Consider the following 24,609-nt stretch of genomic DNA (forward strand, 5'->3'; position numbering starts at 1 on the left):
TGTAAATACCTACCATACAACTAAATATTGTGTTAATATAGAACAAAAAAATAGTAAGTTATTAATGAGTTAACTGTTTTAAAATTTACTAATTTATCAGATTTTTCTAAAAATAATTTCTTTGGCTTCATAAATCTAGAAATTTTTGCTTTTGTTGTCTAAATTTATTTCAATTTTAATAAAGCCTCAAACTTGATATAATTAAAAAATATTTACTATACCATATATATTATATATGGATAGTTATTAGCAAATACTTTAAAATTAGAAAATTGACGAATTTATAAGTTTTATCATAAGTAAATAGCCTGTTTAATAAGTATTTGTAACATTTTCTATTAGCACATGCAAAAAACAAGTTAACAAATTTATATATTTAAAAAATAAAAAAAATATGACAAATGTTTATTTTTTTGGATACATTACAAAAGTGTATATTTTAACAATTAAATTAATTTAAATTAATGGTCATGAATATATATAATATAATATATTAATATATTAATAAATATATATTATAATATAATATAATTCGTATAGAAATTCACAACATAACATTTATTTATTTAATGTTTCTTTATGATGGTTGTGACATCTTCATCATTCAAAAATAAATGTATAAGATGGCCATCAGCATTATTGTTTTTAAATAGTATCATCATAAATTCTGTTTTACTATTGCATAAAAGTTTCAGTTTATTTAAACTGAAATATCTCTCATCCAAACCAAGTGAACAACGTAATGTTAAGTACTTAACATTTTCTATGTGCTTAGGAAGTTGGAATAATTTTTCTACATTTATAATACTACTTCCCATATCTACCAATATTACATCCATTGAACCTTTAAACTTATTTTTTAATTCTGCACGATACCAGTGATTGTTAACCAAAGCTCCATATATGTTACAATATTTTGGTTTTTCAACAGGGTTTAAAGTTTTAATTTTACTTAATTCATTCATTACAGCACGTCTACTAGGAGAATTTACTTGAACTGTTAATATATTCATATGAATAACATTAAATACAATCACTGGAATAGGTTCGATTAGTTTGATCACATTAAAATCATCAACAAAGAGTTCAACTACACATGGTTCGCCAGTTTTTACTACAATTATAGTCATCTTTTTATTTTTATATTGTTCCATTTCATCTATAAAACTTTTTGATAAACTCTCAAACAGTTTTTTTTCTTTTTTTATAGTTGGAATGTGTAATGAACATAGTTTAATAAATGGAGGAGCCAATTTTAAATAACCAACTGCTTCATAAAATTCTGAACATTTGTCTTGTACTCCATAATCTATGAAATAACAAGTACATTCACCTCCTTCATGTATCATTAAAAGTCTTACTCTATACCATCTATGGTCAGTTATACTTTTTGCAATCGCCATTTTACCAATTTTATATTCAGTCAACGGTTCCCAAACCGTTTCATTTTCAAGTATATACTCAATTTTATTTTGTATTTCTTTGCTATCTTCAGTTTCTACATAGAATTCATTTATTGACTGAGCATAAATAAGAGTCACAACCATCTTTGCACCAGACTGATCGATTTCCTTCAAGGTTTCATATGTCTTTGGAGTAATTCCGTAAGAAATAATGTTATTTACAAATGTCTTTATACATCTATTATCCCACTTCATATTCACCAAATAGGTTTCTTTGTTATTTAAAAAAGTTACAATTACTTCAATAGATCCTAAAAAGTTAAAAATTATATCATATACATCATTTTCAATTGAAAGTATATATTCTTCGTGGTCTATATCATCAAGCATGCAATGATGTGCCATTGCTTGGTAACAAGCTATTTCGTTAGGAAGTATTTTAAGATTTGATGATAACTCAGAATTTCCATAATCAATAAAATTAACAGTGAAATTATTTTCCTCAATATTTAAAATTTTAGCTCTGTACCAAAGACCATCATTTTCATATTTAGCAGCAACTAGATCTCCGGGCAATGCGGAAATCAATATTGAATCTTCATTTTCAAGAAGTTGAAGACTTGTTGTTATTTTTTGAATAACCTGTTGATCATTTTTGTTTTGTATATAAAAGTTCTTAAATGAATAAAAATATGAAATATAGGCATCCCAACATTTACCTTCCATATTAGTCAGTTTATCACCTGGAAAGTAAAAATATTGGGAAAATGTATACTAAAATACATAATGTATGCATAATATATAGGGAACAGATTTTATTGTAATAAAGAATCCAAATATGTAAATATCAAATATCAAAATTTATTATTAGTATTGAAAACTACAAAAAATATTATTTTATAAATATAAATATTAAATAAAAGTAATAAAAATGATGTAGGTATATAAAACTATAAGTATCCCAGGACAAAGTAATGAGAAACAACGTATTAATGAGTTTCAAACAAAAAATTATGACAGTTTGGATGGAGACTCTTGTGTTGACTAAAACAACGTTCCACATCAACGGATGTGATAGGGACATAGTTCATATTTATTATATCTACTTTATCAGAAGGAGTAAAAATTCAATATCAAGAGATCTTTTTTGGTTTTTTTCTTATTAAAACATGTCAAATGAACTAATTTAGGAAAAAATGCTACCAAAATACTATTGGCTTTAAGCAATATTATAAAGAATAGCATAGATCAAAAATAAAAATATATTTTCATACTCGACACCATTTGGCCATAGTAAGTTGCAGGTAAATAAGAACGTAAATTACATTTATATATCATAGAATATTTAGTCGCCGTAAAAAATTAATGAAAAAAATTGAAAATTACTAAAATTGTAAAATAAATTTGAATTTATTTCATTTAAAACGATCTAAATCATAAACATTTTTTATTAGATTTTAAATAGGTACCTCATTTCAATAAAAATATGTACTGACAATAAAATCCATTCCCTAATAATACATGATATACATTAATTCAATTTTAATTAATAATATTAGTTCATATTATTCAATCAGTGGCGGCTTGTGGTATGGTGCACAGAAGCACGTGAACCACCCAAAAAATTATTAGATTCCTAGAGTAACATATAATTGATTATTATGCAAATGGTCTGTAATATAAAAAATATATATTAATAAAAAAAATGTTTTTGCAGCTTTTATGTTAAGAAATGTGTCTATAAATGATAAAATAATTTCGCGGAGCACAAATTGTTTTTGCTCCGGGTAGCCGTGTAAAATTAGTTACATGCCTCGACGCGTCGGTTAGTAATACATGGCAATTTGGAGCACATTTAATGTGTGTACCAAACGTCCAAACCTATGTTGACGAGGTCTACCAATCCCGGAAATGACATGTATTTAATAAAATATAATATTTATACTTACATGTGTCGAAGCAATATGATGAACTATACGACAATATTACAACACAACTCTAATAACTATACAACGACTATATTATATATTCATTTTACTATCGCGCGAAACACAAAAAAAAGCGAATCCTAAGTGTCGATAAACGAAATTCTTAATACAAACTGCACGATACGCAATCGTTATGATTGCACTCATCAAGCGTGCACATCACCACACCATAATTATATAACATAATTATCGATACTAATATGCGGTACAAGTACAACTAAGTACAAGCGATTGTGACGAGTGACTGAGTGTCTGAGTGAATAGTGAATACTGACGTTTGACGAAATGATGAACGACGATAATACAATATTAAATTATTATCGTTTATCATTCTATATTTATATTTTACATTTCAAATGTAGGTAACGATCAACTTCGATGTGATAATAGATTTAACGGTAATTTTATTTTATTTATGATATTCGGGTGTAATTTATACCTTGGCGACGATCTAATAATAGAACAAATAACAATGGTTGAATGGTCTTATACTCTAATGGTTTATATTGTTTATAGTTGTATACACAATTATTTTTTTTTGTAGTTGAGTACAGACAGTACAGTTAGGGCTAAAGTACACTTTACCAACCCCCTCACAATTTTCAAATTTATTTTTTCAGACGACTTGTTTTTTTATGCTTAAAACGATGGTGTATTTTTTTTCCCGGAAACCATTATTTTGGAAGTTATAGCCTTCCAAAGTTTGCGATTTTACGTTTATGTGCTTGCGCGCAACGCTACTTGACTGCCACGCGCAGCGCCTGTAAGAAATATTTTTAGTCATTTTTTGGGTGAATAATATTATGAATCACGTCATTATTAAGGTGAAATATAAACTATAGTTGAGTATCTAATTAGACTAGGTATATTATTATATGTGCTTTTTAACAACTTTGTTTAATTCTGAGGCCTACCCAAGGTGGTTTTACACAGCAAATCGAGGGATATTTTCAATTTGCGGAGCGGAGCTGCAAACTGTGTAATCACTGCCCATACTGCGGCAGTAAAGTAGTGGTGTTGCGCGAATGCGTATAAACGTAAAATCGCAAACTTTGGAAGGCTATAACTTCCAAAATAATGGTTTTCGGAAAAAAAAATACACCATCGTTTTAAGCATAAAAAACAAGTCGTCTGAAAAAAAAAATTTGAAAATCGTGAGAGGGTTGGTTAAGTGCATTTGTTCCACAGTTAGTACTGGTAGTACTACTGTTTGCTCTCTTTAAATTAGTGTGGGAAATAAATTTATACGCATTAGTGCATTACTATTAATTTTCTAATGGTGTTACGTTTAAACGTTTTTAGTGTTGTAAATTGTGTAAGCAACAGGTGATTTTTTTGTGACTTCAACTAGTTCAACTGCTGTGCAAGGAGCATAGGCGGAGCTTGATAAATTTAGTTATGGGGGGAGGGCTCACACACGCATTTCGAGCGTCAAAATAGCCTTTACAAGAATTAGAACCATTCAAGGTATATTAACTTTAGGAAAACAAAAAATGTACACAATTTAAAGAATAATATTATCTGTGTTCTCTCAGAGAGGTATTTTATAATAACGTAAAAAATGAGTATGTTATTAGCTTTTAAATGTTGGTGGTTTTTGTACATTTTCAAAAAATTATATAAAATCGTCAAAATAAGATATTAAAAAAAACTCTCTGAAAGAACACAGATAATTTTGTACTTTATAATGTGTTGAAATTTGGTGTTCTTAACATTACTATAGGATGCAGGGTTATTTTCTCGCAAAACAAGTTTAATGAACAAAGTTGCGCTAGTAAGTATAAATGTTGACGTAGCATGTGCTGCCACAACTGTGCAGCGAATAAAATCATTCATGCTATTCTACTTGTGTACGGGTGGTAAAGCAGCGTGCCCGTCTTGCGAGCTACTAATGACTATTTTATTCTAGTTTTCCAAGAATACGACGACATAATTTAATTATTGATATTACATGCATTCCATATAGCCCACTATAAACTATTTCTAATAAATAACTACAATATTGAATGTACTCAAAAATGTATATTTACTATACAAATATACAATAGACTGTAAATCTAAAGATATTATATTATGAAATCTAAAAATAAATAGCCATTGCCACGGGTACTTTAAAGTTTAAATAGTGTACAGAAAACACCAAAATATAAATACAATATTAAACATCATAGACCTTAGTTATTTGTCTCTAGCGCTATTATTCGCTATTACTCGAGACTAGAAATTTAGAGGCGGTACAGTTATTATAGTAATCCTTTTTTTTTTTTGGTGCAGTTATTAAACATATTGATTTGCATATTTTCAATATTATTTTTAAAAAGTTAAAACATGTTACCAAAAAAAAATCGTGCTCAAAAACACGAGTATAAAATAAAAGCTATCCTATTTAGTTGGAAATAATCTTTTTTATGTATTGTAAAAACAAAAAAATAAAAATCAGCCAGCGTTTAGCAAGTGGCATCTTATTATATATTTCAATACAAATATGAACAAATAAATTAAAATGTATTAATGTATTGCATATAGTATTGTAATATTACAACAAATACTAAAATAAAGAAACTGATGTAGAAGAAATAACTTTTAACTGTTTTATTAAATAATATTTTAAATTGAAACTAGGTAGAAAAAAAATACTGTTATTTATTATACCTTTTAAGTAGTGGTAATTGGTCAAAAAGTCGTGTTTTAAAAAAAGTTGGACAAAAAGTCTGAGTACATTTTTAGTGTTGGACAAAAACACTGAAAATACAAAATATTCTATATAATTATTAATTAATATTTATTTTAAAAATTTAAAAAAATTTGTAGATATTATATAATATTACACATATTATATCATTATATTTTTTTTTATATTTTTATTTAAAATTATATAATTTATTATTAATTTTAAATTTTAATATAGGTACATAGATCAATTTATTTAAAAATATTAACACACAATCACACGATATCTTAGGAACAACAATATCAAAATTTGTTTGTAACTAAATGTATAATATTAATTTAAATTTAACTATCAAGTATTATTCTTTATTCTTTATACATACCTATTATAATAAGAAATAATACAGAATTCAGATAGCTGTACCCTGTATGTCATGCGAATTAAACGTTAAATTCCTCCCTTTACCATGGACGCCCATAGTTACGCAACTAGGATTTAATAGTCCTAGAAAACCAAAGTTAAAAATAACTTGAAGGCTAACTAAGGCTAAAAAGTAAAACCTTATAGGGGGCTAAATACAAATACAGGCGTGCTAAGCCCCCCTATACCCCCCTAGTTACGCTGATGCCTTTTACAAACCTTATACCGTTCATAAAAATGATAAATATTTTAATAAAAACAGTGTTAAAATTGTTTAATCTTTAATTCATTAAATTTGAATAAGTTTAATATATTTATTTTTAAACAAGTATCTTAAGTAGTATAAAATATAATACAATATATTTAATTCATTTTTATTATTTATAGGAGTACGGAGTAGGTACTAATGTACTATTTTGTATATATTATTTGTTATTTTGTTTTAATTATAAACGTATTATTATGTACGTTAGTTTTTACCTTTTAAAAGAAACTTTGAATTTGTGTTTGAGAAATAGTTTGTTTTTATTTATTAATTTTTTCTCAGATTTTTTGCAAAATTTAGCGCTATTTAACTAAATTTGGTTTTATAAAAAAAACGCTGTTAACAAAAATGTACGTTTGTTTTTCAGTCTATATACTATAATATGACTTGACAAGTCTGACAAGACTGACTACGACTACGGTCTACAGGTACGGTGTCCCTGCAGCGTCAAAGAGTGGAACAGCACGGCGTCATGACGCAGCGTCTAGACGCTTATTACCTATGTCCAGACCGGTAGTTGATGCTAGACGCCGCGTCTGGACGCTGCAGGGAAATAAAATTGTACCTTACGAGAATCGAGACCGGGAGGACGAGAGACGAATAATAAAATAATAGATAGTATAATAAAAATTAAAAACAGTTGCTTAGTAGTGTATAAATAAATCATTTGAAACTATTAATAAAACATTTAATAATCTGTTGGTTATAAATTTATAATACAACTATACAGACACAAACACGATTATGTATCAAATAATAATACGATAATAAGAACGAAAATAGAAATGCATTGGTTATCCGAGCTCTTTAATAACACTAATAAATAATAATATATTATATATTTATATTACTATTATTATTATTTTGTTACCATATTTTCAATGATTATTAATAATTCATCCTAAAATTTAGAATACATTAGAAGACATCAAAACTTTCATTTTAGTCGTTGAAAAATTGTAACCCCTAAAAAAAATTGCCTCCGAGGGCAACTGCCACCTTGGCCACCCCTTAACCCAGCACTTTGTACCTATCAATATTAGATTACTTGTCAAGAGGTCAATCATTATAAAATACTTATAAAATTATTATCAATGGACGACCTTCCGAAAATTAATTTATTGTTTTCAATTTTACTGATTGTAAAATGGCATAATTATTTGAATAACAAAATTCTCGTTATTTAATCTAAATTCCCCTCTGGTAGAATTCCCTTCCATCCATTGCTAGGGAATCAATGATAGAGACGACCATTTCTGGCAATCTGTTTTCGTGTACACATTATATCATTGAATTTAAATTTAACTCGCCTATACCACTATAACAGTGACCCACTCGACACTTGTACAACACAGCGGTATCCACTTATCTACCTTTTTTTTCTTCCACTTATAAATTAAGTATTAAGAGAACGTAATATTCGCATGTGTTGTTTCCGTCTTACGAAGTTACGAATGAAAAACATAGCACATTTGCGTTCAGCGGAATCAATTTTATGCAGTTAGCGTTAATATTTGAGTTAATTTACTTATTATTAAACTTAAAATTCACACTAATGGCGCACTAATGTTTGGCCGAAAAAAAAATTGAAAATTGTTGTTTTTTCCATGAGGGAGGGCTGGGGAACATTTCTCTAGCCCCCCTTCTCTATTTTTAAATTTATGGTTAAACCGGTATCGCACAAATTCTGAAAGTATAGTCACACAAATTCACACTAATGGTACACTAATGTTTGGCCGAAAAAAAATTTGAAAATTTAAAAAAGGGGGGCTGGGGAAATGTTCGTAAATTTGAGTTCAGCAGAATCCATTTTATGCTGTTTGCTTTAATACTGACGGAGTAAATTTACTTATTATTCAATTTAAAGGTAAGAACATTATCTAGGGACTAGGACATCATGTAAGCATGAATTGAAATAATTTTAAACTGAGTTATAACTTATAGGCGTTATAGCTATGTAAGATATTAAAATAATAAAATGCTTATAACGTTATAACTCGTATTTTAATATTTAGATCAAATTATATTATAAATTAAATATTACGATTAAAAATCATTTTTTAATTTGTAAATTACGATATTATATGAAAAAACAATAACTGTTTTCATAAGAACTGAAAGACCACCTGTTTAGTGCTAACAAATACGGCGTTAAGATATACAAGAAGTAAAATAGTTTATTCAGTTGTGCAACATCTATTGGTTTTTGCATATTTGACGCACAAACACAAAGTTAAGCTATATAGACATATATAAGAATTACTTTAGTATATTTTAAAACTTATCTTTATAAAATTTATTCGTCCGTGTTAGAAGTAACTGCGTTAAAAACATTGTGTTTATCAAACCTAAAAATGACGATTAATACGTTTGAATTTTCCAAAGGCATTATAATTGTCATAGTGTATAATATGATAATTTTAACTTCAATAAAATGCAATGATAACTTAACCGTTCCGGATTATGGTATGCATTATGACACTATATAGTTACATACAATAAAATTGTGTTAATAATAATGTAATATCTTTAGATATTTTGTGAGATGTTTATTTCAGACTATAGAACTCTATATTATTTAAGTAAATATAGCATTAAAAAGTATCAAATTACTTTTGTTTTATTTAGACACGAAACTCATAGTAAACGGTAACACATCGTATTTTGATTATCATTTTCGAAGTGCTCAAAACCGTAAGTCAATTCTCAGTTGATAATTTTATACATCTTGTTGAAGACTATTATTCTGCATTTAAATATTTCTTACCAAAAAATACGCAATGTGAAGAAATATTTTTTATTATAATTTATAATACTCACTTATAAGGAAAATAAATATCATCACATATTAATGATTAAAAATGAAAAATTTTGTTCTTTTTAAATTCAATAAAATAAAACGAGAATTATGGAATTGTTTAACTGTTATTTTACTTTTTTAAATTAATTGTTTCTCTAAATTTATCAAAAGAATTTTTATTGTTTTAGCGGGTCAACTGAAAATAAGCCCAATAGGTTATTTCTCTTCAATTTATAGTAAGTTTTTCAAAATCATATTTAATTCTAGAGGTACATTATGTCATAAAGTTTGTGCTGTTATTTAATATCTTTCGAAAAAATCACTGGGTTTTTACGGATTAAGTGTATGTAATACATAGAAATTGTATAATTTGATTTATAATAGTTTTATATATTATATTTAACCATTATTCGTAACAATCGTACCTATAATATAATCAGTGTTGTATTATTAATATATTTGTAATATATATTTTAAATTATTTATTATAGATTGTCCATACACAGGTTTGTGCTTAATATTTAATATTAGAAATTGCAGTTGATACAATTTTAATTTCCAATAAATGAAATTATAGTGAAACAGACTGATTTCAAATAGATATTTTCTTTATTACGTCCATTCAATTGATTAAACGTAAAAAAACTTAAGAAATCAATTACCAAATCAGTTTCCTCAACATTTTGTTATTGACATTTAATACCTATTAATTTAGCTGCCTTAAATTTTGTTTTGCATTTATAAGAAAACACACATATCACCAATTGACCTTAAACAATTTGATTTTTTATGGTTATCCAATTCAATAATTATATATTTATATGATTGAACATTTTTACAGTTATTGGTAGTGTATTTTTTGATTCGCTCAAATACAAAAATCAAAATTAAATTAATAACTATTTTTGCATAGTACTTATTTATTAAATCAATATTTTTAAGATAGAAAGCTTATAAAAAATTAAAATTAAAGAATAGATATTATTAATATTTTATTAACTACATAAAATAAATTTAATTTCTTTAAAGTTGTTTTAATAAATGTATCTACTTAACTAGACTTTTATTGGGCATTATACTATAATGGAGTAGACATGTTTTAAGTAAATTAAACTTGTATGAAGAAATGCATCTCATGAGATTTTGAGTTATTGAATTCGAAATTAACTTCTCTTTCTGTAATAAATTGTAAGGTTTTGTTATAAATAAAAACATATACGACTATACGAGTACGTGCATTTAGATAGATACACATAAAAATTGAACACATACCTAAATAATAAATTTCTATGCATATTATGAACAAATATTTTACTGATTAATTAAAATATACATCGATTCTACTAGAGATTGTTAATAATTATGTATCTAATATATAAAAATCTCATGTCACAATGTTGAAAATGTTTGTTACCAAACTCCTCTGAAACGGCTGGACTGATTTTCATGAAATATTGTGAGTATATTAATTAGGTCTCACAGAGTGATCTTAACTATTTTTTATACCCTTAGGTGTAAAGGATAGTTCAACACAAAGGGTTGAAATCAGTAAAAAAAAAAAATAATAATCACGCGTTCCACGGCTACTAGAATATTATTTTTATGTTTGTATTTTATCGGCGTATAGATATGAATTGCTCTAAAGCGTAAGACACTGACTAGCTCAATTATATTGTCTCTTTATTATATTTAAAGGGTGTGCGATTATTTAATCGATTATTCGAATAATAGATTATTTTTAACGAATGATATATAATCGGTTAATCGATTGAAAAAATGCAACTGTAGACGGGACAGTTATGTTAAATTGATATGTCAAAGATATCAACAATACAACAAATCAGAAAACCAAAAAGATTTTTTATCCTTACGCTTAAATTTGTTAGCATTGTTAGCATTATAATTTATAGGCAAACAAACTTAACACGGGTGCATTTTGTACGGGCGTTGATCGTTTGGGCGAATGACCTTGAATATGGTCATTAATAGTCAATAGATATATCATTTTCATGTTGTAACTTAATTTATATTTATATCTTAATATATTTAATTTTTAGTATTGCCAGAAGTAAGTTTAGAATGTGGTGGTTATACAGAATATATTTTAAAATTGAACGAATTAGGTAAGTTTTTATATATTTTAGATTAGATTATACGTCTATTATTATTGAAATTTGTCTTTTGAAAGGCGAAATGTTACATTGTTGCATTTATAATATGTACTTGGTCAATAAAAATTATTTATAAGTAATGATCACAGTCGCGGTGTAGTTAATGTATAGTGTATTAATAAAATTTAGTATAACTCGGAGTAATTAACATCAATCCCAAGTCGGTAGAACTAGATCAGTGGTTCTTAACCTTTTTTGGTTTAGCGTCCCTTTATCGTAATAACTAACTACTAACGCCCCCCTCATGCAAAATCAAATTTTCTTCTTATAAATATAAATATATATTTATTTATTCATCAGTTATTCATTCACTATTATAAACAAGACGTTTCCTATTGATACGTACAATTCGATTAGATAACATGCTGTATGACATTGTATAGCGTATTCAATTACAACTATTCTGAATTCACGATGAATTATTCGTATTGTTGTTATATAATATTGAAAATTTGTATAATTTTTAATCTCCGAGTTTGAAAAAGCTCAACGCCCCCTTCAAAATTATCGACCCCCCCCGGTGATACCGAAATTCCCCCAAGGGGGCGGTACCACCTCCGTTAAGAACCACTGAGCTATAGATGAACACATCATTCCATACACCGTAAAATCTAACCAGTGCCTTTTCTTTATAACTATTAGACATTAGTGAACTAGAGAACAAGAGGCTATAGAGCACTCACGGCATTTTGCCTTAATGTTGCGGTAGTCGCACAAAGTAATCATGATTCGTGGGGTTCGTTTTGTTCTGGAGGTTGTTTTCTAGCTAATTTGTAATATCGGGTTAGATTTGGTGTGTTCATAGATTTAGAATTTCCATGGTTAAGTAAAGAGGGTATGGTATTTATAAAAATCTTAAATATACTAATTACCTAACTTGATATACATTTATCTAATATGTATAAACATATTCTTCACCCTTAATTAAAATCAATATAAATATCTTTCGCTCTTAAACTGCACTCATCACATTACATATAGTTTAAAATAAGCATGCCATTAGTATGAATTTGCTTGATTATTTTTTGAATTTGTAAGATTCTTATTTACTTGTTATTTATAAAAAGAATTTAAGAGGGTCTTGCATAATGTTATCCGAACAAGTGAAATAATATGAAATGACTTAAGTTATTCGACCATAAAATTGAGAAATTACTAAAGAGCGCACCTTTATATATGTACCTATTATACCTACAATAGTTTTGGATTTAACTATATAAACTGAATTTGATTTAGTTATACCCAGAATAGTTGATACGACAATAATTTGATATAACGCTATACCTACGTAAAATTTAATCGATTTTTACCCTCGAAGGCGAATATTAGTTCATTAATTTTTTTGTTTCAGTGGAGAGTAAGTAACTTTTACTTAATACCATGATATACCATGATATTATATAAACAGATTTAATAGTCGGTTTTTGATAATTTAACTTTGATGTAATAACTCTAATTTAGCTTGTGTAATGTCTATAAGGGTATTGATTTTAATTAATAGTGTTATATAAGAAACACATGTAGGTATATAGGTATATTGCTTATTTATTAATATTTTTGTAGGTATTAAATGTATTGCCTATTAGTATTTTTTTTTTAAATTTAAATGTGAATTGTTAAAAATATATTTATCTTTTTATAATCATTTTACAATAATTGTCACTAAACGTTTTTATATAATATTTAATTAATTTTGATTGATCAATTTTTTAATTTTTAATTTTATTTGTTAAAAATAATATGTATTATGTACCTAACGTATACCCCATGCTCATTCACTCCCAACCAAAAATTCCATATAGGTACAATTTCTGCTGTTTTTGCTACACAATTTTTCAAGTCCCTCGGTCATATGTGACCTAATGAATTAATTATTTAATTTTTCTTACTATTAATATCTTTAATTAAATAGGTTGAGTGGTATTTATATAACATAAAGGGTCATAATTTGTTTCTTCAGTTGTACATTTCTACACATATCTTAAATATGTAAATTAATTAATATTAATAATTAGGGCTGGGATTTTAATGCCCTAAAAAATCTCAAAAAATGCCCTTAAAAAAATGCAAAAATGACTTAAAAAACTCAAAAAATGCACTAAAAAAATGCATTTAAATTATATTTATTATAGGTTAAAAATTAGAAAAAAATTTAAATTATACTACAGTAATGTATTTTTTTTTGTTTATTGTACGTTGTTGCTTCTTTAGTTTTTTTATGCTTCTGTTTTCTTAATCATTCATTCTAAAATAATAATTTAAAAAAAAATTTTAACATTTTAATTTGTTTTTGCTAGTTGTTATTAATACTAACCTGAACAAAATCGCTATTGCACTGAATAATGATATGCTGTCTTATATTTTCAAATAAAAATGATCGTCGTTGGTCGGACAATATACTTTTGTAAGTAGAAAAACTTCTTTCGACTTCGACTGATGATACTGGAGCATATTTAAAGTGTGAAATATCGTCCGTCGTTATATCTTCCGGTATGTTGTTTTCATCTGGTTTTTCACCATTTATAATTTTTGAAATATTTTGTAGTATTTTCAACCCTTTATTTTTATTCAAAACATTTTCCATTTTTTTATTTATTGCAGTACCAATTTCATTTGGTGCTTCATTTATTAAAACTCTTATATCTTCTAATACTCTTAAAGATTCTGATAAAGTCTGTCCACGAGTTTCTAATTTAGTAATCGATTCAGGCAATGTACCGAAATGCGCTTTTATATAAATTAAATTCCTGTGTAAGCTAGAACTTTTAATTACTGTTTGCACTTTTTTAATAGAAATAGCGTCTTCACTGTCAAGTGCATTGACAACTTCTTTGATAGATTCAAAATGTTCGCAGTAATAAATTGAAGCGTTTAACCACGTTCCCCAACGAGTTATAACTGGTTGCGGCGGTAAAGGTATACCTTTTGCTATTTCTCTAAATTTCTCTACGCGGGAAGGTGCTTTCAAAAATATTTTTTTCCCATTTGAAACTAATTTATCTACTTTCGAAAAATTCCCTCTTATTTCTTCAGCGACTCGATGCAGGGCATGTGCAATACAAGTCACATGTATCATTTTTGAATAAAATGACTGGATTGACTTTCCAGCTTTCACCATGTAAGGTGCTGCATCACTTACAAATAGTAATACGTTGTCATATTGAATACCTCCAGGCCACAATAAAGATAGAGAATTATTGAACATTTTAGCAACAGTAGAATGGTTCGCTTTTTCCAATACCTCACAGTTTAAAAGAAATGTTTTTCCAGGACAACCGACTTCTAACGTACCTACGATGAAGTTTGCAACAAAACGTCCTTCTGCGTCGGTTGTTTCGTCCAAAGAAACCCAAATTTTTTTATCTGCTGCATATTGAATTATTTTATTCATGGTATTATTGTAACATTTACTTACATAATTTTTTCTAATTGACGATCTATCAGGAATTGATTTATTGGTATACTTCTCTAAAAAACCTTTTAATATTGGATTTTCAAGTTTATTAAGTGGTATATTGGCCGAAAGAAAGGCATTAGTCAAATCATAAGAAAACGGAGATAGCTGATTTTCATTTATAAATTGCATTGTGGATACCTGTTGGTCCGATTTAAGTTCTCGGCGACGTAATCCTTGAACGTGTTTATCTCGGGAAATGTGTTGTACAACGGTAAATTTTTTTTCAGAAGCCACTTTTATTTCACATATTTTGCAAAATAATATTTCACCGTCTGTAGAAAAAAATTCTTTACCGAATTCATTTACATATTTCGTTAATCGATTTGATTTCGACGTTTTTACTTTCGGCATATTGAACTTATGAATCACACGAAAAAACACGACACGACGAAACACAACGAATGCTATCGAGACTACGACGGCGGACGTACTAATTGGTTACTAATTCAGTAATAGTTATCTAAGCCTAGCTATGATAAAATTGTTATCGACGATAACTTGTACCTATGTATGTATGTATGGTGTAATAAAAATAATAATTCATAATAGGTATAATATAACGGTGATAATTTTCGGGGAAAACCCTAGCGTACCGTCAGCAGTTTGCCGAAAGTTTTTTGTGAATCGCAACAATTTTCGTTCATTTTATGAAGAAATTATGAAAAATGCTCTAAAAACCAAGAAAATGCACTAAAAACATAAAAAATGTCCTAAAAATGCATTTAAGAGTTAATTTTGTCAAAAAATGCAAAAAATGCAAAATAAAAAATTCTTTAAAATAATCAGTATCACCCAAAACACATTTTATACTTACGGACCAATGTTTCAAAACACCAGAAAAAAAGATGCCTTTGCATCAAAATCCCAGCCCTATTAATAATTAAGTCTTCCGTGATTCAGTGTAAATAGTGTAATTATTGTTTATATTTAAAAATATAATTAATACCATTGATTTGTTTTAATTAAAATTTTTTCTATGTTCACATAATAAAATCTGTGATTTATTTGAAGTACCTATAGTTGTCAATAATTAATAAAATATGATTTTGTAGAAATTGTATTTCTTTTGTATTATATTATAATTTATTATTTATTATTTTATTATTCTAAAAAAAAATTGTCAATATTACTTTATTATTTGTCTGTTAAAACAATAATAATAATATAATTTACCTAATTAAGTTATAGTATAATGCTATTTATTATTCGGGGTCTAGGACTTTTCGGCGCTGCCATTTCGGCGACGCCGATTCGGCGAAAATGACAAAATACATGTTATAGTGAAAATTTCTTTTAGTACAATATTATGTGTAATTAAAAAAAAATATTAAGTTATTAAATAAGTACTTTTATTAAGTACTAAATTTATAAAATTCAAGTTCAACGACATTCGTGACTATAAAAATAGTATAATTATAGTATATAGTAATAATAAGAATTGGGATTTTAGTACAAAATAATACACATATAACTTATAGTCAGTTATTTAGATATAAAATAATATAGATTAAAAATCTATATACATTTGTAAAAAAAAGCGCATCATCAAGATCTGATATAGGAACGAAAGCTAATGCGATAAATGATAATACTTTTTACGTGTATGCAAAGTTCTGGTTCATTTTTTTAACGAGATATTAAATGTAGCTCACCTAATTTAGATCGAAAGTTTTGACATAAGTGAAAATAACATCCAAATATTTGTACATTTGGGAATGCATCTTTTATAGCTGTAAAAGCAGCAAGTTCGAAATCACAAGAAATTGAGTCTGGATTTAAATTTGGTTCAAGCGTTTTTAACATATTTAATAATTTTTCATAAATACTATCCTTTTTGCTTGGAAGTAGTGGAAGTAAATTATTGCCGTTATATACCTATTTACTATCCATTATTATTATTTATATTATTATTACACCATACATACATACATAGGTACAAGTTATCTTCGATAACAATTTTATCATAGCTAGTAGTAATAGTAGCCAATTAGTACGTCCAGAACTAAACAACTAATAAATACAAAAGTAACAATACTATAAAAATAAAATATAAAATATAAAATTTTTTTTCCAATTTTTTAGTTATTATAATAAATATAATTTAAATGCAATTTTATAGTGCATTTTTTTATTTTTTTATTCTTATACTTTATTTTCATTATAACATGTATTTTGTCATTATCGCCGAATCGACGTCGCCGAAACGGCAGCGTCGAAAATACCTATCGCCGATACGGCAGCGCCGAAAAGTCCCATTCCCTATTATTCGATTTCTCGGATTTTGATATGTGTGCAAATGTAATTTTCGCTCCATATATTTTTACTTAAAAACAATGAAGCTTAAACAAAATTAAAGTTCAACTATTTTGAACACAAACGTTGTTGTGTTGCTAATGAGGGTTCAATAGGATTATAATATTTATATTAGGGGGTCATGAAAATCAATCAATGTTCTAAACAGCGTACTATATGTATAATTGCGTATAGTATTTATTTATAAAATTGTCCTCCACTGAATAATTACAATTTATAGTAAGTAATCATTTACTCAGTTAGTTTACATTCGTAGATTTAATAAATGACTTTATAACAAAGGCAACTAATTATAAAGTATGTTTATATATTTAGCGTATCACAGAAAACTTAAAGACGGTTTTAAAGATATCACTGAATTGAAAAATCAAGAATCTAATTACGGTAAATTTTATGAATACTATTAACAAGTTATCTTATTTTGACTCATTTGAGTGTAATTTATCTATCTTAATATCTTTCGTATCAAATTAATTTTAATAATATATTTTTATATTTGTAACTTTAGTGCTTATTAATATAATATTTTAATAATAATTTGTACTATTATCAAATTTTATAATTATCTAAAGTAGAGTAAAAATTAATAATTAAATTTAGGTATACTGGTAATATAGGAAATATAATTTTTATTATTTATATGTAATATCTCGTAGGCTATATTATAATTATTCATGTATTAAGAATAAGTAAACAGGCATGTAATCAGCACAATTTAAGATATATTTAAAAGTTAAAGTATATATTATATTGTGGTTAGCAGTCAGCTATATAACAGTGTATCATTGTATACATGCCTCTATTTTAGTCATAGGATTTTTGCAAAGAGATTTAGCCTTTTATTGCAGTATAACAGATCAATTAAAAATTATTATTTTTTTATCAAAAAAAAAAAAAAAAGTTAGGCAAATAAGTACCGCTCTGCTGTATATTACATGTCGAGTGAGTCACTATTATGGGTGTTAAATTTAAAGGTGTGAAGTTGGCATTACATTGTTAGCAGAACTTTCCAAAATATATCTAACAATGTTTAGATAGACTTGTTGGACATATTTGGAAATTGTTGGAGCCTCCTTTTTAACCATCCCAAATTGTATTTTACTATGCTACATTGTTGGAAACTTGTTATAAATTTAATAATAAATTTTTTTATACAAATTCATTATTTATTATAAAATATACATTAAAATTATGGTGTAGGTAACTAAAAAATGTTGTCAATAATGAAATAATAATTTGATCCAAATATGTATCCGTATACATAATTCTATACCATTATTATAACAAATAATCAAATCTAAATATGATCTCATTAAAGTATTAACTAATTATTATTAGTTGTTCACTTAGTAGTTAGTACTGTCGTATACGCGTCATGCGATGGCTTGACGTATAGAATAGATATCTCGGTATCCGATTCCCAAACCTTTAAACAAGTAGTATTGATACCTGCGGTAAGCGCTTACTCAACAATCCTTTGGTGATCACGATAACAAGTACTACACAAAGGACAATTTAATAAGACCTCGCAAAGTTTATACGTTATAACTTTATGGTTGCTTTACTCTTAAACAACTGACCACGATAACGAGTACTGGGTGTTTGAGAGTGAGATCTCTTTAACCTGGACAAAATGGTACTATTTCTCATCTGACCACGATAACGAGTACTGGAAGAGAAATAAAGTATTAATAGTATTATATAGTATCTTGCTATTTTCTACTAAAGTGTTTCCTCGCCACAAACACTTTGGTGTGTACCTCGATATATGAGAATAAAAACAAATAGCTATATTAATCGAAATAAAATTAATATATAATACTATAATAGTACAATGAAACAATAATTAAAAGATATTAAAATATGAATAGTTGTTAGCTGTAACACACCAGTACACCACAACTGCCCGATCGCTCCGCTCTTGTGGTCGCCGTCGACAATTTCATTATTAATTTTTGTTGAATCGGCATTTATTGACTCCCGCTCCGCATATAAAATAATATTTCGTTATATATACAACATTACAGTAGTACTTCTTCTTCAGTCTTTTATTATGAAAACTGTGAACACATATCTAAAGCGTATAATTGGATTATCCGCAATTTTATAACTTCATCCAGAATCCAATATATTTTTTTTACCATGTTTCTTTAGTGTAATATAGCCGAACGCTATACCCTATAATATAAATTATAAATGAGGTTCAATTGTTCATTAAAAAAAAAAAATAATAATAATAAAACTATATAGAAAATATTAAACTTTATAGTTAAAGAAAAAATTATATGAGTAATCTAATCATTTGACTTTTCCATATTAATTAAAACGGTCGTCATAACCGTACATTTTACACCGTTCAATAACGCACACATTTATTATATTGTTAAAATGGGAAATTTGAAAGGTCGATAATTCAAAACCACACACATTTGATTCACAAATTCATGCGTTACACTTACACCTTAACAAAAAACCAAATTTTAAGATAGAATTAATCTATTTCAGGAATAACACTCGAACTTGTATATAATTTTAAAGATCTTGGGGTAATGTTCGACTACAAATTGATTTTCTCAAATCACACCGAAATGATTAAAAATAAACCGATGTGTAATCTTGGATTTATCAAAAGGACATGTTGATCATTTAATGACCCAACAGCACTGAAAGCACTTGACTGTTCGTTTAGAGTAGCTGCAGTCCTCTAACTTGGACCAATATAATACAGAAAAACAGAAAAATCTATCGAGTCAGTTCAAAACAATTTTTAACGGTTTATTTCTTTCAAATTTAATATTCCTAGACCAATCCATGGGTCATATCAAAATTTTCTTAATTTTTTGAACTTGTCAACTCTTAATAATAGGCGTTAATTTTTACTATCAAAATTCTTATGCAACTTAATATTGGGTTCTAATGATTGCTCCGAACTCCTTGCCCTAATCAAATTCAAAATAAATTAATTTAAAGTGGACTTTATATGACCATGAATTTCTGGTATCCATCATTGTAAACAATATTTTTTAAGTTAACTATAAGTCTATAACCAATACATTTTTGTTATTTTTAATTTTTGTATGACTTTAACTTATTAAAAATGTAAATACTTATTTTTTTATCATTTAGTGTCTAACGTAAAGCAGGCTGAACATGATTCTATTGAAAAAAGAACGAAAGGTAATTTTTTTTGTTTAATGTAGTGGAGTAGTGGAGTGATTAATTGGATTACTATACTATACAGAGTGATCCTTTTAATTCGTTCTCTGATTTATTCATACCTATTACGCCCCCAAAGTTGTTCGAATAATGATTAAAATGAGTAATGGTTAAGTTTAACGATTAAATATAATTAATCTCCTGTGCCAAAAGAGCGTCAAAGATTTATATACCTCGATTTTTTAAGAAAAAAATATTTATTTTTTTTTAATTACAGGTCGTAATAAATATTTGTTTTTAAAAATGTATATAGAATTTTTTTTTTGGGAAAAAATGTTTACAATTCTTATTCTGAATAACTATTTTCTTATTTCTAGATACGATAAAAAGACAAATTATTATATTCGATTTTATGAATTTTGAGAAAAAAAGTTAATATTCCATAATCCATACTGAAGCTTAAAAATATATAGAATTGATTTTATTTGATAATTAAAATAAATTATATTAATTAATTCATATCATTAATTAAATGTAATTTAAATTGACTAAAACAGTGTGATGTAAATTAGTAACAAATGACAGTTAATAAAATATTATAAACCAATATTTATAATTTTTACATGCAATTTTACTCCTCCATTAATGTTCCTTTTCTTGAGTCTGTATATGTTTTTTGAAAGTCGCACGAAACTTGTTGTTAATATTATTGTTGGTTTTCATCTTTAGTTATTTTGTCATTAAACTTTTCGATTTGTTTAACCCCTTGCCATAAGCGCAATTTTAATAAAAAAAACTGAGGGTATTTAAGTTCTTCATTTTCCAATCATAGCGTTGTAACGCTACTGAATGTGATATATTAAAAAAATATATGAGGTTACTAATTTTAAAATTGGGAGAGCTAATACACCCTAAGTGTCTTGCTAATTGCACCTATGCGGCCCTTGCTCAACAACATTATTAACAACAGGTATATTTTTAATTATTAAATAGTTACATAGATTCTGAACATATATAAAATCTACAAGACCTTTGTTTAAAATTGAAGTTACTTGGTTTGGTTTGAAAATGTATTGTTGTTTGAATTCGTCTTCAGCATTTGTATTTAGAGTGGTTATCATTTTTTTCTTTGTTTCAACAGTTAATAATTTCTTAAGAGAAATGATGAGTTCACTCTAACAAATCCAAATAACTAAAATTATAATATCAAATAATTCATAAAGGTCTATAACTTAAATCTCTAAAGATAAAATTACAAAAATAGATTTTTATTGAATTTAGTTTTTGCATTTTATCTTCAATAATACCGATAAACTATTATGTATAATATTATATACCTTCCTATTAAATTGTATGTATCAAGAAGTTATACTCAGGGAAATTCTAACTAAGGGGAGAAATTGCCCCCCTCGTAAGTCATGAGGTGGATTGATCTACATAGTAATTGGCCAATTTTATAATATTAAAATACTATAATACTTATTATATTAATAAAGAAAAGTTCTATATTGTTCATTTGTGTGTCGAAATACTCTAATACTCTATCCATAAATTATAAAAATAAACAAATTTTCACCTTAAAACGCTATTTTTATATATAAACAAAATGATTCTATGAACAATAGTAAAGAATATAAAATTTAGAAAATAGTTTTTTATACAAATATTTTTTTATTCACTTTTGTACAAAATTGATATTTTATTGGTCAGATTTAAAAATATAAAATAATTGATGAAATTCAAAAACAAATAACTTTAGAGCTTTTGTGGCACGACTTAATATTTTTTCAATTGTCAAAATTAAAACTTCTAATGTTTCATTTGTACTGGACCAATCTAGGGGGTGTAACCTGAGAAATTTACATTTTTTTTTCAAAACCACCATACAAGGACCATCCTTAGGACGCCCGAGTGCAGAAAAATAACGGTTACTGCATGTATGAATAGTGGTTGGTTTTTGTTGTTGTTTTTTACAAAATACAAATTTACAGGTACCTGTTATGCATTAACCGAAACAGAATATTATGATGTAATTTTAAGTAAGTAATTACGTTTTTTAAGTTCTATCATTATTGTTTAAGCATCAACAACAAGGTTATTACTTTATTAGTTACTTATGGCTATTGATCGTGGTATTGCATGAGCAGGTTATGGTCCAGCTCATTGTTGTTTCTTATTAAACAAAAAACAATAAAAAAACATGTTTAGCATGCAAACACGACTTAAGCGCATTTATACTTGTGACTTAATATGACTTGCGAGTGCGGATTTTATTTTATTAAAATTGCTGGCTTACATTAAAAAAAAATAACTTTAGGTAGCAAGTATTGGTACGAGTATATTGTATATTAAATAAAAATAACTAACATTAAATTGTTTAATTTTATTGTTTGGGAATGTAAATAGTGTATCATAGTAAGTATATATGTTTATATTATTTAATTAATAAAGTATTAACTATTCAATTCATAATGTATTTGATTCATATTCATGCATAAAAACGTGCATTTCAGCATCAGGGACGTATTTAGGAATTTTGCGCGCTAGGTAAGAAAAAAAAAATGTGTACCGTATTATATCAAAATGCTTTCCAAAATTCAAAATTTACCACCCGGAGCCCAAGACCCCCTAGCCCCCTAAATACGTCTCTGGTCCCCACTGTATTATAATTTATACGATCGTATAAATTGCTCATAACGCGAAATCGCCAATACTTTTTCTTATTATTGCAAAGTTGTCAAAAACCAAACAGTTTCCCCACCTTCTGCTGCTGTTTTGTAAAGTGTTTAGCCTTTTCTACATTGTAAGTTATCTGCTACAATACTTACTCAATATTATAGTAAATGCCGTACAAAAAACCTCTAAATTGCTTATTACAACAAGAAGGGATCGCTTGTATGGTGGATTTTAATTATAACCACTTAAATCACACAAAGTAAATACATTTAATAACATTTGTATAGCGTTACCAGATCCTCAGGATACATATGAGATTTATGAAAAATTTTTTTTCAATACATGTAAGTTTTTAAAAATTATATTTAATCAGGAACAATAACCTATTAAAATAATAATTAGGAATAATTTGATATCAAAATCCTCATAAAACTTTTCTAAAATAGAATCTAAAATAAAAAAATATCTAACTATAGTAATTTCCATTTTTGGATCTATCTACATCTAATTGGATGCTACTTATATAGTTATGTTTTTAGATAGTAAAATAAAATAATGTATTATATATCCAGGTTTATCTCGAATTATCTGTCATGTTTGCTGTTCTTACTTTATTACTGTAATACTGTTATACGTTTATATTTATACCATTATTATAATTACTTATAACGAGATCTGAAGTTTTGAAATTTGTATAGAATCTATTAAAAATTGCTTAGTAATTACTACTAATTAGTAGTATACAAATATGATTAATGCTGTTATTGGTTTAATAACTTTACTGTAATTAGTATTAGTGATATTAATATAAATTCTATACCCTGCCAAAAATACAAAAATAATTCTAATTTTTACTATCAGTATTATATAATAATTTAACATTTATCTATTTAATTAGTAGAACTATTCGGTAAGTACATTGTTATCATAGAATATAAATCTTAATTTTAATAATTTTTATAAAAATTAAACAATCAATTTTATTTTAATTTAAAATTGAATGAGTTATTTTGTTTTTTAATGAGTCAAATTGAAATTATGTATAACATTTTTTAGAAATAAATTTTTATTTAATTTAAGCACATTATTAGATAACTACTATAAAGTATATAAAATATTAAAATATAAATTACAAGTTTTCATGCCATTTAATTAGAATATGTCTAATTAAGGCTTTTTATTTATTAGAATACAGTTTTGAGAATGCAACAACACGATTCAATGAAAGTAATTTATTTTTTAATTAAATTAAAATCGTTGACTCCAAAAACCGCACACTTTTGATAAAA

At 26.6% G+C, this 24,609-nt stretch overlaps 3 protein-coding genes and 1 long non-coding RNA gene across 5 annotated transcripts; 2 read left to right on the forward strand and 2 right to left on the reverse strand.

Moving 5' to 3' along the window:
* Positions 1-515: 515 nt before the first annotated feature.
* LOC132923103 (maternal protein tudor-like) lies at positions 516-3,671 on the reverse strand. The gene is made up of 2 exons (XM_060986925.1): positions 3,353-3,671; positions 516-2,146 (listed from the first exon to the last, which is right to left on the reverse strand). Exon 2 carries the CDS (start codon positions 2,127-2,129, stop codon positions 567-569), a length of 1,563 nt encoding a protein of 520 aa, XP_060842908.1. The 5' UTR covers positions 2,130-2,146; positions 3,353-3,671; the 3' UTR covers positions 516-566.
* Positions 3,672-8,998: 5,327 nt separating this feature from the next.
* LOC132921068 (uncharacterized) lies at positions 8,999-11,743 on the forward strand. The gene is made up of 5 exons (XM_060983897.1): positions 8,999-9,213; positions 9,376-9,441; positions 9,736-9,783; positions 10,039-10,053; positions 11,605-11,743. Exons 1-5 carry the CDS (start codon positions 9,102-9,104, stop codon positions 11,694-11,696), a joined length of 333 nt encoding a protein of 110 aa, XP_060839880.1. The 5' UTR covers positions 8,999-9,101; the 3' UTR covers positions 11,697-11,743.
* Positions 11,744-13,795: 2,052 nt separating this feature from the next.
* On the reverse strand, positions 13,796-16,053 carry LOC132922671 (uncharacterized). The gene is made up of 2 exons (XM_060986302.1): positions 14,033-16,053; positions 13,796-13,963 (listed from the first exon to the last, which is right to left on the reverse strand). The coding sequence occupies exons 1-2, from the start codon at positions 15,524-15,526 to the stop codon at positions 13,955-13,957; spliced, it is 1,503 nt and encodes a 500-aa protein (XP_060842285.1). The 5' UTR covers positions 15,527-16,053; the 3' UTR covers positions 13,796-13,954.
* Positions 16,054-17,720: 1,667 nt separating this feature from the next.
* Positions 17,721-23,081, forward strand: LOC132921396 (uncharacterized). Of its 2 annotated transcripts, none has more exons than XR_009660863.1 (3): positions 17,721-17,872; positions 20,615-20,665; positions 22,636-23,081. It is a non-coding gene; the product is annotated as an uncharacterized LOC132921396 (long non-coding RNA). The 2 variants fall into 2 exon arrangements; XR_009660864.1 differs by lacking the exon at positions 22,636-23,081 and adding an exon at positions 22,485-22,569.
* The last annotated feature ends 1,528 nt before the right edge of the window (positions 23,082-24,609 follow it).

The sequence above is a fragment of the Rhopalosiphum padi genome, chromosome 2 (genome assembly GCF_020882245.1).
Source record: "Rhopalosiphum padi isolate XX-2018 chromosome 2, ASM2088224v1, whole genome shotgun sequence".
In the NCBI taxonomy this organism is placed as follows: domain Eukaryota; kingdom Metazoa; phylum Arthropoda; class Insecta; order Hemiptera; family Aphididae; genus Rhopalosiphum; species Rhopalosiphum padi.

Excerpts from the sequence above, each read along its gene's own strand:
- LOC132922671 (XM_060986302.1), bottom strand. The coding sequence starts at position 15,526 with ATGCCGAAAGTAAAAACGTCGAAATCAAATCGATTAACGAAATATGTA.
- LOC132923103 (XM_060986925.1), bottom strand. The coding sequence starts at position 2,129 with ATGGAAGGTAAATGTTGGGATGCCTATATTTCATATTTTTATTCATTT.
- LOC132921068 (XM_060983897.1), top strand. The coding sequence starts at position 9,102 with ATGACGATTAATACGTTTGAATTTTCCAAAGGCATTATAATTGTCATA. Across the intron at positions 9,214-9,375 it reads CTTAACCGTTCCGGATTATG|ACACGAAACTCATAGTAAAC; the intron begins GTATGCATTATG and ends TGTTTTATTTAG. Across the intron at positions 9,442-9,735 it reads TTTTCGAAGTGCTCAAAACC|CGGGTCAACTGAAAATAAGC; the intron begins GTAAGTCAATTC and ends TTATTGTTTTAG.